Here is an 18,911-nt window from a genome sequence, read left to right on the forward strand (position 1 = left end):
AAGTTTGCTGTTGCTTTCAGTATGTTCCCCCGGTCAGTGCTGAACTGGTCAGTAGGAGTGCATCTCCAAAATAACATGATGAATGCTGCTTGGTGAGCGAGGCCTGATTGATATGCAATATTTAGTCATCCATTGACTGATCCTATTTAGAATTCATGAGAATTCACTTTTTTTTTTTCCTGAAGGAGAGCAGTATAGATTAATAAATAAGAACCACAGTCTCTTGAGCAAAGTTCTAGCTCTTGTAGTATATATTATTCTGTGACCTTCGTGAAGTTACTCAGGCGCTCAATTCCTGTTTTCTCTTGCAATAAGGGGACAGCAATACCTCTCTCAAGATACGGATTTGTATTAACCTTTTCTCAGGTGAAGCTGAGTATAGATAGTACTAATAAACATTTAATAATTTACCCATTGTTAGCATTATTAAACGAGCAAGCTTTTTAAGGGAATAGCAATTTAAAGATGGAAATTTGGCTAATAAGTAGTCTCTCTTTTTATTTAAGTTTTGTAAAGAGTATGGCAGAAGCTCCAGGACTATGTGATATGTTATCTGAATTTAGAACATTATGATTAAATATGTATAACAAACAAAAATATAATTCAGTTTAATAGATTACTGATAGATTTAGAGAGCTCCATACTTCATGATACTCATTTTGGTTAACTTGTAAAAAAAATTTTTTTTTAAATGCAGCATGGTTCTACTGATCATCATGTATCATTTTCTTTTTTCCAACAGAAAGCGTGGACACCCATCAGCGAAGTTTTGATATTGGAATTCAGATTGGCTATCAGCGACGCAATAAGGATGTGTTGGCTTGGGTTAAAAAGCGCAGAAGAACTATTCGTAGAGAAGATTTGATCAGCTTCCTGTGTGGGAAAGTTCCTCCACCACGAAACTCTAGAGCTCCCCCAAGACTGACTGTAGTGTCCCCTAACCGAGCTACTTCAACGGAAACTAGCTCATCTGTAGAGACTGATTTGCAACCCTTCCGGGAAGCCATAGCTCTGCATGGTAAAGCCGTTTAAACATATTTCTTTGGAAAATGGTTAAGAGTGTGCCTGTGGATCCATTTTCATATTTAGGTTTAGGTCCAGATATATGATTTTTTTTTCCCATTATAGTAACTACTTGCTCTAGAAATGTTTAAATAGAATGGAAGCTAAGAACATATGGGCAAATTTTTTAATACTAGCCAACCCATTCTAAAAAATGTTTTTAGAAAGTTAGTTTGAGCTTACTTATTTTACAATAACAGTCTTTTGCAGCATTGATTAGAATTTATTGCTTTACACTTATATTGTACATGTTTTCTTACTCTCTGAGGCAAAGAGGAAGTTCTTGTGTTCTAAGAATTCTACCAGAGTAATAATTTCCTGGAGGAGCCTAGTCAATGACAGGCTGGTATAGCTCTCAGGGGAACTTCTTTTGACACCCCAAGTTCATGTGCCTGTAGAAGGTGAGAGTTGTGATGATGAACCAAGTGGGAGTGGGTAAATGGAAGAATAACCGACTTCCCTTATGTCTATTGTCCCTTAGGTTCCTTTGCTTTGTTAGGTAGACTGTCAGAGGACAGGTCCACTTCATTAATTATTGCTACCATCTCCCCAGGCCAGACCTGTTATAAAAAAGGCATTCTTGGCTGAGGGGTTTAATATTACTGGAGAAGTCTGGGTATGTGTGTAGTCAATGAGTCTGTTGTTGCTTGTTCTCTAATACAGACTTTCAAATAGAACTACGAGAAATACTTCTATAGGACAACATTTAATACTGCTATAAACAATAAAATAATACTTGATTGAAGCCAAGGTGAAACATGGATTGTGCCAGTGACTAAGCATATAGAAGTGATTAGTGAGTCCTGTTAAAAGTTAACATTTGGGCCATAGTGTAGGTCATTTAAAACAAAGTAAGCTAGTAATAAAAATAGTGGAATATACACAGAGGGCTTCTATATCCTTGAAACTTTAATGCTTATAGAGATTTTTGTTCTCTGTGGCAAACTTTGATTCCTTATCTTAAAACTAGAACATGGGATTTGAAAAGTGTTTGCCCCCCTCCCCCCCATTGTGAGTTAGTTTAGGATAAATTAAAAAATACAAAAACATTTATTGCAGGAAACTATGATGTATGGATGTGATATTTACTGCTTGCTCTTTTTAATAGAGTGGAATAGTTACGCCATTAGAACTTTCGAGACTCAGGCAAAATACAAATTTATCTGTTCCTATTGAATTATAGTTTCACATCTTTTACCATTAATTTGGAAAATTTACTAAAAGTATAGAGTGTGTCATATTAATTTTATTTAAATTGATTTTTAGAGAGTGAAAAGGAGAGCAAGTGAGGAACATCAATTTGTTGTTCCACTCATCTATGCATTGATTGGTTGGTCCTTATAAGTATGTGCCTGACTGGGGATTGAACCCGCAACCTTGGCATATGGGAACGATGCTCTAACCAACTGAGCTACCCATCCAGGGCTGTCAGGTTAATTTTAATGCATTTGATGTAGTTGTCTTAAGTCTTTTGCTTCTTTTTTTATCAAGCGAATTTATGACTCATTCGATATTTCTACTGTTAAAAGTGTCTTTTTCTGTGTTATGCAATATTATACTTTAGAAGATAGTTTTGTTTTTTTAAAATATATTTTTATTCATTTCAGAGAGGAAGGGAGAGGGAGAGAGAGATAGAAACATCAATGATGAGAAAGAATCATTGATTGGCTGCCTCCGCACGCCCCACACTGGGGGTCAAGACCACAACCCAGGCATGTGCCCTTGGCCGGAATTGAACCCAGGACCCTTCAGTCCGCAGGCCGACGCTCTACTCACTGAGCCAAACTGGCTAGAGCTAGAAGATAGTTTTGAGAAACGCAAGAGCCACTCTTGTTTTCATTTTTAATGCAGTTATATACAGGGGTAGGCAAAAGTAGGTTTACAGGTCATTTGGAAATTAATAAATAATAATAGACGAATAAACTATTTTGCATACTCAAAACTAAACCTACTTTTTGCCCACATTGTACAAAGGGCGAAGCCAGCCTTCTTCCCAAACAACTATATTCTCCAACTCCCCTTAAATTTTTTTAAATTGAATCTTTTCAGTTTGTGATTCAATATTTTACTGAACTTTGGGAATTTAAATAATAGGTTTAAGAAGGGATTCTTTATAGGTTTAACTTAGTTTCTAAGTTGTGAGGGTTTAAAAAAGTTTACTTACAAAGCTGTGTAGAAAAATAATCTTTTCCTTCAATAAATTTACCAGTAAATATAACAAGTAGTGCCAATCCAGAATATATTGGAGACTCAGTGGGCTCTTATTACTAGGGTCCATATACTGAATTAATGTAGTTAAAATTATGTGTGTTGTGGTAAAGTAATAGGGCCCCTTGAAAGAGTATACAGAAACATAATTAATACTGAGTTTTGTGCTCTAGTGGTTTTAGAGAGCATCAGCCTATTGGAAATACTAATCTGATTTGAGTGTTTCAAGTAATTTGAATTATTTTTAATGGTAGGGTATTGTTAACTAAATTGTAAATACAGCTTAATGACTAACTTTGTAATGACTCGTGATCTGTTTTATTGAATAGTCTGTAAATTGAAGTGAAAATTGTTCAGATGATCTTTTAAAATGTATTTGAAACATCTTAATTAGGGCACATGCTTGTCAGAATTCAGTTTTGCATATAATTTGCTTAGCCAAATAGAATTGAAGGAAGAATTCAATTCATGAAGTTTGGAATGCAAGAGGGGGCATAGGTAAAAATAATTGGTATATTGAGGCAGACTTTTTGAGTTTATAATCAAAGCAAACATGAGTGTAGGTCACATTGATTACCATATCATGTCCTGTCCATTTTTACCAGAGGATAATTACCTTTCTAGTTTCTTCTTTTTTTTATTAAAGGACTAGAGCCCGGTGCACAAATTTGTGCACCAGTGGGGTCCCTCAGCCTGGCCTGCACCCTCTCACAATCCGGGACTCCTCGGGGGGATATTGGACTGCTGATTTAGGCCCGATCCTTGCAGGCCAGGCTGAGGGACCCCACTAGTGCATGAATCCATACACCAGGCTTCTAGTATACATATAAGATCTTATGGTTAATCTCTTCCTGCCCTCCCCCTCCCCTCTTCCCTCTGAGATTCATCAGTCTGTTCCACGTTTCCATGTCTATGCATTGAGCGTCTGCCCCCTGGTGGTCAGTGCACGTTATAGCTAACAGTCGAACAGTCGCTTAGGCTTTTATATATATAGATAATATTTTATTTTATCTTATTAATTTTTTACAGAGAGGGATAGAGAGTTAGGAAATCGAAGAGAGGCATCCATCAGCTGTCTCCTGCACACCCCCTACTGGGGATGTGCCTGCAACCAAGGTACATGCTCTTGACTGGAATTGAACCTGGGACCCTTCAATCCACAGCCCATGCTCTATCCACTGAGCCAAACCAGTCAGGGCTAGTTTTCTCTTTATCAGCTTCTAATTCTCACCTGTACCAAATGCACCCAAATATACCTAAAATATGTTCTTTATTCAAAGAAAATGGCAAAGATGTACGATATCTGTAGAGTACTTCATGTAGACAGTGAGGATGAGATCCCTCTGATCAGTACCCTCATCAGCTTTAGACTTTATACAGGTTCAATCAAAGGTGCATCAGTTAATGGTTATCAAACAGTTTCAATAAAAAATGTCAACCAAGCGGTATTGAGGCTTAAAAAATATAATCCAGTGCATTATTTTAGAACTTATTTTCTATGTACTATGGGATCTAGTCATCTGATATTAAATTCAGAGAAGTCTAAGAAACACAAGCATACGCTAAACTGATTAGTCCTTTAGTCCTTGTCTTAACATTATCAAAAATATACTGAACAAATACTGAACAAATTTACTGAGCGCTGACTTTTTTTTTTTTATTGCTTACAGTATTACAAAGGGATTACATATGTGTCCCTTTTTTCCCCCCCGCCCTTGACAATCCCCTGGCCTCCCCTACCCCCCAGTGTTTTATGTCCATTGGTTATGCTTATATGCATGCATACAAGTCCTTTGGCTGATCTCTTACCCCTGAGCGCTGACTTAATGCCTGCCACCTTGTTTTTATTTAAACATATTTGAGATAGACCAAAATTATCTGGACCTTTTGTGGTTCTCTATCTTTCTCATTGTCCCTCTTTTAGTCATCCATTCTCTTCTAGAAATTTTCCTTTTCTTCTCTTCTTAGGCTCTCAGACTTTTCCTCAGGCTCTCCCGCTGATGTTAAATACTTCGAGGGCCATCTAAATCTTAATTTTCAAAATTTATACTTCAGTTGAGACCCTCCTTACTGCCAAATATAATGTGCACCATTGTCTTCTGGCGAACATCTCCACAGGTGTCCCACAAGCATCTATCTCAGATTTCAAATTAGACTCATCCTTCCTGCCCCAACCACAGCAAACATGTCTTTTCTTCATTTAACCATGCAGCAGACGTGTACATGCAGATTTTATAAAGTCTCTGGGCATGTATAAATGAATGGAGTGCTTTCTTTTCTGTTGAGGTCAACACAGTTGTATTAGATAATAATTTAATGTTTTGAACCCTGTTATGTGTAAGATATTCTGGGGCAGTCTGGCTATGGATTCAGAAAAGACTCTGGAGGAGGTGAGACCTGGGCTCTAGGAATAATCTTCCTGCTCTTATTTCCCAGCCCTGAATTGACCCATTTACCAGTTCATCTTTCCTGGGGCCATTGGGAGTCGATCTTTTGGATCTCTTCTCTTTACTGAAAAAATAACCTTTGTTTTCCTATGGCCTATAGGTGAAGTCAGAACTCAGAATGGCATTGCAAGGGCCTTATGACTTGGTCTTAACCTTGGGTCAGGTATCTTAGTCATATTGTTTGATCTATTAAATAGCGCTATTTTCTTTTTTTTCTTTTTGTGTCTATCTTCTCCATTCTCTTTTGACATTTTCCCTGTGCCTGTTTATCCTTTCAGATTAATTAAAAGTCTCTTGTGACAAAGCTTTCTTTCAATTCTCATTTTCTCAATCTTTCACTGAACAATATCTTTATCTTTGCTCTTCCAGTTTGAATTGTTTCCGTGGCTTTTCCTTCCATTAGACAGGGCTACCTTAGGGAAGTGGCCTTGTCTCACAGCTTCTGGCTTTCATAGAACCTGGTGTAGATGTGTTCTGGGCTTAATGCTGGTTCAGAGGTCTGTTAGGTAAATGGGTGCAACACACTGTGGGCAGAGAACCTTTAGAAAGAGTTAAGGATACAGTTCCCTAGATGACTACAATATGGGTACACTGACTGGTGTTCCTTAGGAGTGCTACAAAGTAAACCTAAATTAGAACAACCAAGACTTGGAGTGGGGCCTGAGGATGACTCATAATAAGAACTATACTTTTAATGTTTACTTGGTGTCAGCACCCCACTAATAAGGAGGGTCTCCTTTAATCCACACTCTTACCTTGAGTCATTGCCATTTTATCAGTGAAGAAAGGTTTATTTGGATAAAATGGAAGCGGTCAGTAAGTAGTAAAATAGATACTCTAGATCTGTCTGAATATCTAAATGAATGTTCCTAACCACTGTGCCTCTATGTTTGTACATTTGGGCTTTCTCTACTCCCTACCCTTGGTAGGGCTAGGCAGGGGTGGGCAAACTTTTTGACTCGAGGGCCACAATGGGTTCTTAAACTGGACCGGAGGGCCCGAACAAAAGCATGGATGGAGTGTTTGTGTGAACTAATATAAATTCAAAGTAAACATCATTACATAAAAGGGTACGGTCTTTTTTTTTCAATAGTTTTATTCATCTCAAATGGGCTGGATCCGGCCTGCGGGCCATAGTTTGCCCACGGCTGGGTTAGGGGATGGGATGGGGTAGGTCTCCAGGCCTACTTTTCTAAAGACATCAGAAAATTACATGAATTTGTATCTTTTGGTATTTTCCCCATAAGGAAATGTGGACAAGTAGGCTTGAAGATCAATGGCTGTGACCATTTAAACTTTGTATACAGGCTACTTTCCCAGTATGACCTTGGGCAAGATGGTTAGCCTCTCCAAGGCAGTCTCCTTTGTTGTAAAAGGTGTAATACTTCCTTAATAAGGTGATGTAGTAAATAAGGAAGTACTTACACTGTGTAAGTGTTCTTTGACTTGAGAGGAGCAGGACCTCTGGTTAGTTCCAACTCCTGTAAGTGCTCTCTCTGCCCCTGAATGCAAATTTAGACTTAGAGTTCCAGTGGCATTCGGGGATACTTTTCCCCCTCCCTTTTTAGTAAGGGTGGCTTTTTAAAATTTCAGAAATCACTCCAGAGGGACAGGGATAACTTGCAAATTTCTGTTAATTACTTACATTACTTGCTAAGACCTTGAGCTTGTTTCATGTTGATATAAACCAGTGAGGTTAGTGATGTTCTCTTTCTACTGTATGGGGAGAGAGATTCTGAGTTGGCATGCCCAAGGTAGTGGTTGTATCTGAGGGTTGTGTCTGGAAAAGCCTTAGATTGAAATCTAGTGTCTTTATTCTGAGTTCTGTTTGTCGTCATGGGATTTAGGTGTTGTAAGGATCCAGAGTAAGAATGAGACATACCTTCATATAGGGAGAAGATGGAGACCTGGATGGAAGAGGAAGCAGGATGCCAAGTCAGACTTCGCTTAAACTTTATTCAAAGCCTTGCTCTCATTCAAATCATCTCATAGGTGGTCTTTGTAGGTTTCTGGCCCTGGTTCAGACTATTCCAGAAAAATCAGAGACACTTTGTTTTGGTTCCAGAAGTCATTTTGATAATCTCTACTGCTGTACTAGGAACTAACCCTACTGGGCCTGGGTTAACCCTTTGTAAAGTTCATCAGTTCAAACTCAAAAGGCCTCTAGCACAATAGGGTCTCGTGTCTGGTGGGAACCATTGCTATTAAGTGGCATTCGGCTTTGAAATGTCACCTTGTCCAATTTTAAGTTTGTTTTGTTTAAAACAAGCTTAAAAAAATACAGTGTAAGTGCTGGGAGGGACTTAGGCAAACATAGGTAGTCTAGCCTTTAAAACAAAACGAGAATTTGAAAAAGGAAAGAAACAAACGTAAAGTTTTCTTTTTTTCTTCTTTTTTTAAGAAATAACTTTGTGAGATAGCAGTACCTATTTAGTGAGTATTGAAGTCTAAAGTCTTTGTTGTTGTGTTTTGTGTGTGTGTGGATGCAGTGTTATAAAATTCTGACTTTTGCAATTAAATTCCTCCTGTGGAAGGTTGTAGTCATTTAAAAAATAAAGTATTATTCTGTAGCCTTTCCTATTGCCCAGCATTTACTGAACACGGTAAATAGCAAGCGATATATTAGAGAGGCTAGTGGTAGGAGCAGGGTGATACAAAGGAGAATCAAATAATCTCAAGGAATTTCTAGCCTAATAGAATTACATTAGACAGTTTGAAGTTTATAAACCCAGGCAATCAGATAGAGGGACAGTGCCAACTCCTTAGGAGTTAATAGGCTCCAATTCTGTTTTCTCCCTTTTTGCCTAACACAGACTTTCTCTGAGGGTTGTGGAGATCCTTATTCTCATAAATTATTAAATTATTTGACAAATCCTTGGATCTGGAGAAACTGGGTATAGGGCCTTATAAGAAAAATGTAATTGTTTGAAATTGTTTTCAGGGATATAAGGTCAGCTAGGAATTTTTACCTAGAAAAAAATGTAAGGTAAGTTCTTAATTTGTCATACTTACATAGAACTGAGTAAAACTCTTCTTCCCCTAGAATTTATGGGAAACTGATTCTGGGCAGCCTGAACCACAACAGGATTGTCTTTCTCCTTGAGCGCAGCTTTTGTTATTTTGTCATTGTTAGGCCTGTGTGCACTAGAGTGATAATAGAAGTTACTAAATCTTCCTCTTAAAATTTCTTAGACAGTTGAGGTCTGTCTGGTACATTTCGGAAGAAATTTAAGTAATTGTACTTGGTTCTCTGTCTCTCCCCCTTCCCTGTCACTCTTCATCTCTTCCATTTGTAAAGCTAAATATTTAGACACAAAATTTGATAGTTGAGCACAAAAATTTAGATTAACTATTTTTAAACTGATGGTATGTTATAAAAGAAACTCCTTGGAACTGTTTGTTGCAGAGGACTATTTTGAACTGACCTGTGGGGGATTTTTGTACATCTACCCTTTAAAGTCTCTTCTCTTGCCCAACTTCTAGCACAGTGTGTGGAGCTGTAGATTCTTAATAAATGCTTGAATGTTGTGGTCTGTATCTTCTTGAATAACAGCTGTCAAGAGTTACTTAACAGTAAAATGTTTTAAGAACTTACTTGGAAATTAAGATATAAGAGATTAATGCACCAAAGCCATCTCATTTCTTAATTGCTTAAGATCGATTATTTCAAAGACTATTCTTTAAAATTCCTCTTAAGGCTGGAATTTCTAAACTAATGCCCATTGTTCAGACCAGCCTCTGAGAACAAGAATAATTAAGGCAATTAAGATAGCATTAAAATTTTTGATGGAAAGTTTGCATTTTCTGTATGTTAATGTTAGATATAAGTTGCTGAACTTTCTGGGGGTCTAGGACTTAAAGCTTTCAACATCAATGGTACAAAATTGCTTGAACTTACAATAAAATTATTAAGGCCTTTTTTTCTCCGTTAAGGTGAAAAAGGAGTTCATATAGATAAAGGAATTCATGTAGCCATGTCTCAAAGCCAGTTTACTCACCTAGTACTTCTTAAAAAATCCATTGGTAGTTAATGAAGGGATTTAACATATGAATTTATTTTTATTTTTTTGCTAGTTTTCTGATTTTATTAATACTAATTTCTTGGAAAATTGAAAAATTTCCCAAAAGTAAATATTCAGTATCTTGTTATCCAACTATACAAAGATAAGAGCAGTTAAATGTTTGGTGCATTTTCTTCCAGTCTTTTTTCAATGTATAAATATTAAAATTATTTCATAGTTGAGATCATACTGCAATATGTGGTACTGTATCTTGCTTTTTTTCATTTTAACATGAGCATTTCCCCATGGCATTAAAACTGTCTTTGAAAAATTGAAAGCATTTTGGGCTGTCAGCGTAACTGAAAATGTTTTCTTGGTGTGACATGTATCTTTGTAATTGATTTGATTTAGTGTGCTGTGCTTCAATAAAAGTTCAGTATTGCAATTTACAGATTGGGGTGGGGAGTGGTCTACTTCAAATTACCAAAATCTTCCTAGTGGAATTTCTTTTTCAATGATTGAACTCCCCCTGGTGCATTTAAAACACCACACTTAAACACAGTGCTTTTTGCTTAAAGCCTCTGAACACAACTTTGTGAAAAGGGAGGGCTATCCATTTGACTAGTGCAATTCATATGCAAGAATACCAGTTTCTTAGGGTTCAGTTAGGATGTTAACCACTTTGTTCTAGTTGTGGGGATTTCAAATTCCCCCCTTTCTGCTGGAGGTGAGAAAACTGGTGGAGCACATCTGCAGAGGGTCCTGAACCTGTCTTGCTGAGTGGATCAACAGTAATAACAGTCTGCCTTCTCTTTCAGGGCTATCCCTCACAGGGCTGGGGGTGGGGTGGGGTGGGGGGGGGAAGGGTGGGGCGGTAGCAGAAGCTGGCTGCCACAGTGTGTAGAGTCGGAAACCATTTCTGTGAATAGTACATCTGAACTAGTCTCAGCATTTGTGCTGTATTAAAAGCTTCCAGGCCAGAGGCTGCTGGTGGAGGAAGGAGGTGGATTGGTTCTGCATTTACTCTTTCACTGCCTATGTGTGACCTAACTATGTGTTGGTAAGCTGGAATCATGTAATTCTCAAAATAGGGTTTTCTTATTATGCTAAGCATGAACTTGATATGAAAATAATAGTTATGTGCTGCTTTTAACAATTTACCATGTAACCTAGATTCCTATAACCTGGACTTGTAACTTTGTTTTAGCTCCAGTGGGAGCTTTCTTTTCAAAGTATGATTAAATTCTAATTTTTTTCCCCTCATTCCTTCACTAATCATTTAAAATGGATGCAGAAACTTTAAAACTGATAAAGTTTATCTTGTATTAAGCAATTGAGACTTTTCTGTCTAATCATACTACTTGTTCTATTGCTTTTTGTCAATTGATATTTCTATAGCCCTTTTGAAAAAGTGTGTTTTTGTTGGGTGTATGCCCTTGGGCTATACAACTTCACTTTTAGTTCTGAAGCATGTTTAGATTCTCTGTACTTGTATAGGCCTGATTGTTCATGTGGCTTAGCTAAGGTTTTCTAAAGCATCTTCTAGTAGCTGTCATTGGTTTATTAAATAAAATTTGGGCTGTTTAAAATACACATTTTTTTTGGTTGTTAATTTTTTTTTTTTGGACACTTGGAAAGTCTTTTTGGGGAAGATTAGTTAAATTTTGAAAAGAAATCTCACTGCTAAGAGTAGGTAATGTTGCACATTGTAAGTTTACTTTAGCTGTCAAACTAAACCCAAGTCAAACACCCAACAGAAAAGTTACTGGGGAATTTTCAAATTGATATTTATGCTCATCTTTTTCATGGAGAATGGCAGGGTGTGCTGTTCACTTCTGATGGAGTGACTCATGAGCCTTAGGTGTTTGTCCTTACGCGTTAGATCATACTGCCATGAAACCGCTACCTTAAGAGGAGCATTGGGGTAGGGTGGATTTCTTGAAGTTTGTGTGTGTGGTTTCAAATGATGTCCTGAGTTGAATTACTGCAGTAGTTTAGTCTATCGCTGAAGGTCCAAATTTTGCAGTATAATTACCTTAGAACCTCCTGTATTATGAAACAAGTATGATGGTTATTGTTTAAAGTATTTGGACATCTTTCAGTAGTATGTTGTGAGGATTGAGGTTACAGACACAGCTTTCTCGAGTTTACAGATTTGGTGAAAAAATTTTAAAAATGCCAGTAATTTGGGAATAATTGAATTTTTAAGTTGATGGCAAAACCTTAAGTGAAGAGGGCTACTTGAGTTTATTTTCTGGTGTTGGAGAAGTGAATAAACATTAACAGCTTTGGATTTCAGTGGGTTTCAAAATATTCGATAGGACACTGAAGCATCATTGTTTTTCAGAATTCAGTGAATGTTATGTGCCAGGCACCGTATTAAATTTATTAGCTAGAGTTGAAAAGATAGTTGAATGATGGTATGATGATCCTGTGCTATATTCTAGAAAATGAGCCTGAGATGCTGCTTTCCCTCCTTTTATTTTTTAATTAGCATGTGTGGGCTGGGAAAGGAGGAGTACCGTTCCTTTTACAAATGTTAAGTTTGAGATGAAACTTAACAGGAGAAGCGGCTTTCCTTTTTAAAATTTATTTTTAGTAAATCGTGTGGGCTAGGGAAGGAGCCCAGTTCTTTTTGAAAATGTGAAGTTTGAGATGTCCAACAGGCAGTTAGAAAAATGGATAGGTCCTTGAGCTCAAGAGAAATGTCTGCTCCTGTGGCGCACTGATTTGGAAACTGGGTAAGCGAATGGGTCAAGGCCATACCAACCTGTGGGTCAGAAAGAGGCCCACACAGGCCACTGAGAAAGGAGCAGAGAGTTTGAGGCAGGAAGGAAGGGGAGCCCGCAAGAGACTATAAAAAGGAGAGGTGGGAAAACCAGGGAAGAAGCCCTCAGAAGGGAGGTTTGAGACCAGATAGGAGAGGGGCTCTGCTCGGCTCATCTCCCACTGGTCCAAATGACATGCCTATAATGTCTGGCTTCCCTTTGCTCCTTTCCTATTATTACTAACTAGTTAATTACAACAGTATCAGAGGCACTGGAAGAACCAGTGGGAAGCAGATGTTGGAAGGTAGGCCCAGGCCCAGCCATTGTAGGAACTGCAAATTCTCAGGTACAGGCAGTCAGGATTCAGTCTTATGGGGGCAGAGGACTGCAGAAAAGGCGAGTAATTTCAAAGAGATGGGGCCTAAGGCAGGCTAGGCCCTAGACCAGGGGTGGGCAAACTTTTTGACTCGAGGGCCACAATGGGTTCTTAAACTGGACAGGAGGGCCGGAACAAAAGCATGGATGGAGTGTTTGTGTGAATATAAATTCAAAGTAAACATCATTACATAAAAGAGTACGTTTTTTTTGTGTGTGTGTGTTTTTTTTTTAGTTTTATTCATTTCAAACGGGCCGGATCTGGCCCGCGGACCGTAGTTTGCCCACGGCTGCCCTAGACCCTAAAGTCACTTCACACTGAAATACTTCAGACTTTTAAGAGGAAGCAGTATAACAGTGAATAGGAATATGGAATCTACTTGAGTTTAAGTCCCAGTTCTTGTTTTATTAGCTGTGTGATCTTGGGTGGCTCACTTAATCTTGGTGTTTCATCTACAAAATGGAGATAATACAGGTGTCATAGGGTTATTTTGAGGATGAAATTGAAAAGTACTTAGTGTAGTGCTGGACACAGTAAGTACTCCAATATTTGTGCTTGTACTCTCCTTGGAAAGGTGGTTAGAGCTTAAAAGGGACACAATTAGATTTCCTCTGGCCATCAGTGGGAAGGGTTGGATGTGTTGTCTACAGGGAGAGAGTGAGGGGACAGGTTGGTTAGAGCAGTTTAGAAGAGAGGTGAGGGCTGCAGAAACATGCTTAGCATGTCGGAGGTGGTTGAGGCTGTGGTCTTGAAAGTGTTTACAGTATTTGTAGAGTGAGAAGAATGTCAAAGGGAATTTAATAGGTTTAATGTGGTAGGAGGCAGAGAATTCTTTTTCAACTTAATGTTCACATTTAATTCATATTTACAAACCATAAAATTAGAAAGAATGGGCCCCTATGAAACCAACCTCTTATTCTTTGGAAACATTGATAATACTAGATCATGTTATATAAATGTAATCAAGCGACAGCAAAATCCCATGGTGATGCTAGAATAGCATAAGGGGAAATTCATGAGAAGAAATACCTACTGTCAATGGTGTTAGGCTTTTAAATTTAGTGCTGTGGTTGATGTTTTCTTGTCTCACGCCTTTTACAGGTTTATCCTGAACATTTAGGAGTGGAACATGTCTGCCTCCTTAACTGTTCAAGAGTAAGGAATTGAGTGTTTAGCAATGAGTGCTAGGTCTATTCTGGATTTAATAACTTACTGTGCAAGCAAAGCAGTAGGATTTTTAAAAAAATATATTTTATTGATTTTTTACAGAGAGGAAGGGAGAGGGATAGAGAGCCAGAAACATCGATGAGAGAGAACCATTGATCAGCTGCCTCCTGCATGCCCCCCACTGGGGATGTGCCCGCAGCCAAGGTACATGCACTTGACTGGAATCGAACCTGGGACCCTTGAGTCCGCAGGCCGATGCTCTATCCACTGAGCCAAACCGGTTCTGGCGGAAAGCAGGATTTTTTTATGGTTCTCTTGCCCTTCCCCACTGGATTATAGATGGTAATGAGTTAGGTTGTCTTAAGGGGGTATCTAACAAATAGAGTCCAGAACTTGAGTAATCAGGCAGCCCAAGTTGTCCAGGGCAGACTTGTTTTTTAAAATACGTTTTTATTGATTTCAGAGAGAGAGAGAGAGAGAGAGAGAGAGAGAAACATCAATGATGAGAATCAACTATCTGGCTGCCTCCTGCACACCCCCTACTGGGGATCGAGTTCGCAACCTGGGCATGTGCTCTGACTGGGAATCGAACCGTGACCTGGTTCATAGGTCAACGCTCAACCGCTGAGCCATGTTGGCAGGCCAGGGCAGACTCATTTAGTACTTGATGTCCCAGCAAAATTTATAGCAGTGAGCCCTTTTTTTGGGTTTGATAATGTACTGTTTGGATGATAAATTATAAAGTCACCTTATCTAGAAGGGGATGTTGAAAGCTCACTCAGGCCTGGAATGATTGCTTGTTCCCCTTTGTGCATGTACACACACACCATCACCCTTCTAGACCCACAGATACATCAGAGAGAGGGATCTGTTGGAATGGTGATTTTCAATAATTGAAAGTATTTAAAACAAGCACCTTCTGTCTTCAGCTATAAATTGTGTATACAGTACCTAGCTAAGAGAGAGGGAGGATTTCACGATCTGTTTGTACACCTAGCATGGTGCTTGCTACATAAGCTTCCAATAGTTGGTACCTACCAATATTGTAAATATTGGTAGTATTACCAATAAAACATCTCATGTGAAAGCCAGACAATTCCTCTTTCCAGAATAAAGCTTTGCTTTCTGGGACCCCTTACAAAAAATGTCAGGCATCCTTTGACACTATGACAACATTGAAAGTAAAGTGGGTTGCTTTCAAGAGGGTTGAATAATTGAGCAACTCTAAAACCTTTTTTCTTCTTCCTAGGTCTTAGTGGTGCAATGGCTAGTATAAGCGTGCGTTCGAGTACCCCAGGCTCTCCTACACATGTAAGCAGTGGATCGAATGCTAGTCGAAGGAGAAATGGACTCCATGATGTCGATTTGAACACTTTCATATCAGAAGAAATGGCACTCCACTTGGACAATGGTGGAACTAGAAAGCGTACCTCAGCCCAGTGTGGCGATGTCATTACAGACTCACCAACCCATAAACGCAACAGAATGATCTAAACTGAAAACATTTTCACACCCACCATGCTGCTTGAAAGCCACTTGATCCTCAACATATACTATTATTGCAAAGGAAACATGAGGCCATCTTCCCTTGTTCACTGTTTCTAAGACAAGTGAATTCTATAGTGGTTGCCATAAAAGGAAGTTCTAGGTATTTACAGTAGATGCCTCTTGTAACCATGGCTTTCTTAAAACTATAATCCTTGCAGAGGACATCAGATATTGTGTAGTTAGCAAGATCATCATAGGCAAACATATATCCGTTCCAAGGCTAAAAGTGACCTTAACTGTATTTATTCTCAAAGGGAAAGGAAATATCAGATGTTTATTTGGTTATAGAATGCTTTTTCCCCCCTCCATTTCCTGCTGTGTTGAGTATTTTGCTTCAACAGTATTGCCAGGTTCCTAAAATTGTCTAAAACACGATTTGGCTTCCTCGTCAAATCTGCAGGCTTCCATTTTTGCACAGCAGCACTGTACCATGCACCTGATTTCTATATAGTAACAGTGTGCAACTTCTAATTCTTGGACTGTGCCCTGTTTTCAGTTTTCAAAGCAGTTGCTAATTCTGGTGATTGTGTGATGTAAAGAGGTGCTATGATGGTCATGCAATTAATACTTAATATTGAATCAATACACAGAACTTTATTGGATTCACTGTGTGTGTGTTAGTGCTCTAAAAGTAGCAATATTTTAATCGCCCCCAGATGAATGAACCCTTTAGGCTTAAACTCCAGTTTTAAGACAAGTACTGCTTTCCATGCAGGGTACTTACTCTTACGGTAAATGTAAACATGTAGACTGCACTCAAGGTGACCTAAAGTAGAGAGGTCATGAAATTTGAGAGGGGGCTTCCTTTTTGGTATAGTATTCATGAGAAGGGAGATGGATGGTGGGAGTGTAGGTATTCCAGCCTTTCTGTCCTGTTTTACATTTTTTATGAGTGCCCTACATTGTGCAGTTTCCATTGGAATGGGTGGCAGGTTAAAATAGGTCTTGATCTGCTTACAATGTGATTACAACTTAAATAGCAAAACCCAACTCGAATCCCTCTCCTAAAAAGGGCAGTTTGGAATCACATTCTGAAAAAGATGGAATCGCATGGAGGTTCTCTAGATGTTAGGTAGACCTAAATAAAAGTTCTCACTAGATTCCTCTTTTGAGTAAAATATAAGACCTTGTAGCTACAATGTTTTAGAGCATGTTTCATCTTCATTTTTAATATCTCGAACTGAATGATAGTCTTTTTTTAGATGAAGAACTGATGTCAGCCTGCCAGGTACTGTAATTTATTCTACCATATTATTATATAATATATATCAAGTAGGACAGTGAAAAAATGTTTCCTTGCAAATTTGTAGTTCAGTATCAGTTACTTCTTTTTATCCTTAAAAGACCATTGCAAATCCAATGTAAGGGTTTTTCCAGTAATTTACTCACAGCACTTTGTTAAAGTTTGCAATTTCTTCAGCCATTTAATATCTTTATGTGAAAAAACTTTGCTAAGTTAACCATAATATTCATCAACTGGGTGGGATGTAAACAGAATGTTAGAAATGTGTGAACTGGAGTTCTGTAATCGTTATATATAAAACCTTTTATTTAAAAAAGTCAATTCCATGCTAAAACTAGGAATGAAAGATATTTCTAAATTTTGGCAAAAGTGGATTATTTTTGTTTTAATATTATAGCAGGAAGAATTATAGCAATCTCATTTTACCTGAAATGGACAAACCTCTGTAATATGAATATTTTCAAGCTGCCCTTGGGACTATACAAAGAAATGCAGTTGGAGATATCTGTTTTTCTGTCGTTGTAAATTTAGATTCTGGAGTTGGGGTTTGGTGGTGTGATAAGTTGCTCACATGTGGCCAGAACTCCTACTCCTAAAGGATTTTTTTTGAGATTGAGGAACGCATATTTAATCTCCCCTTTATGCCTTGGTTCTGTCTAGTTCCTCTTTCCAAGTTGAGTGACAATTTGGGGGGGGGGGTTGTTTTAGTTGGTGCTCTGACGCTTAATCTCAGTACCCTTTACTCTTGATTGTCAAATTTTGATAAAATATGTGCCATTTTCTTTGGTAAGAGAAAGCAGGTCTTGTCTGCCAGAACACAATTTATATGCCTTATTGGCTCCATTAAACTTTTTGAAAACTTTAGCATTCGTTACTTTTTTCCATTGCATTTAATCACTTGTAACTCCCTCCGTTTCTATCCCCTTGCTTTCTCCTGTGCCACCTGAGCACAGACTAACCCCGAGACCTAGGTTAGAAAGGAAAATTATTTCTTAGGAAAAGTTAGTTCTGACTGCTAGATTTTTAAAGCCTTTCTTTGTACCATTTTAGATATAAAACGAATCATGGAAGATTGCATATATGTGTGGTACTTTTAAAATAATTACTTTTTTTTCTCCCCCCAGTCTCTTGAGAACATTGTAGGCTGAATTTTAAAACTTAACACTTTGCTTTTGGGGAACAGAATCTCTTTTCATCTTGAGATTATCAGATTCTTTTAGACATCGTAGCTCATTAGTTCTGTTCCTTTCATCCTAACTTGGCATGAGTGGGTTGAAGTCATCCTTACACTGCAGTGTTCTGAGCATGGCTGAAGCATTAAAACCTTAATTATAATGTCTGGTATTTTATAGAGTGAAATTAATGGAAACATTTGGCTGAATCTGAAGACCTGCAGTTAAATTCTTCAATGTGGTTTACCCAACTGGAGTAGTGGTACACACCTTAAATCATTCAATGAATAAATATTTCAAAAAACCAAAAAACCATGGGGCTTGTCTGCAGTTTTGTTGTGTTCATCACATCTGAATAACTCTTTGTAATCAAATGAAGTCCAGGCTTTTAAAAAGGAACTAGCCTACATTTTTTCCCCTAAGGGCTGTTGGAACTAACTCAACTTGAGTAATTGTGGCTTTGGGTCTCAAGGTTTTCCTACAGCAGTGAAAGGTGGGCAAGCTCTCTGTATAGCAAGGGCATGGCCAAGGTCTGACCGTGAGTGTGAGCCAACCTGAGTGCAGTGAAGGTGCAAGATACCCAGAGGTGATTTGGAAATGGGGCCTTTAGTTGGGGATATGGACAGCACAGTTAATTTTAGAAAATTTATGAACAAATCCTTAAATTTTTGGCATGATTACTGCCTAGATTGTTTGAGGCATGTAGTGACTGTTGGTAAATCTCATTGCATTTTATTTCATACAACTGTCACTTTGTCTATTAGGTTGATTCGTCTAGGAATGGAGTGACTTGGATGGTCCCTCCAAACAAGGTAAAAAAAAAAAAACAACACCCATGTTTGTTTACTTAATATTTTAATGTTTGTTCATCTTCACCTGAGGATATTTTTCCATTGATTTTTAGGGAGAGTGGGAGAGG

General features: G+C 38.2%; 1 protein-coding gene across 1 annotated transcript in view; it reads left to right on the forward strand.

The window, feature by feature from the left end:
* Window positions 1–18,289, forward strand: part of LOC102767393 (chromosome unknown open reading frame, human C16orf72) — a gene marked incomplete at its 5' end in the record, with an annotated part of 28,674 nt that extends 10,385 nt beyond the window's left edge. The window contains 2 exons of the mRNA XM_006763602.2: window positions 743–1,018; window positions 15,279–18,289. Of these exons, the coding sequence (XP_006763665.2) occupies window positions 743–1,018; window positions 15,279–15,523 (521 nt within the window). The remainder of the gene's footprint in view (window positions 1–742; window positions 1,019–15,278) is intronic.
* Between the last annotated feature and the right edge of the window lie 622 nt (window positions 18,290–18,911).

This window comes from Myotis davidii, unplaced genomic scaffold, assembly GCF_000327345.1.
Source record: "Myotis davidii unplaced genomic scaffold, ASM32734v1 scaffold639, whole genome shotgun sequence".
Taxonomy (NCBI): domain Eukaryota; kingdom Metazoa; phylum Chordata; class Mammalia; order Chiroptera; family Vespertilionidae; genus Myotis; species Myotis davidii.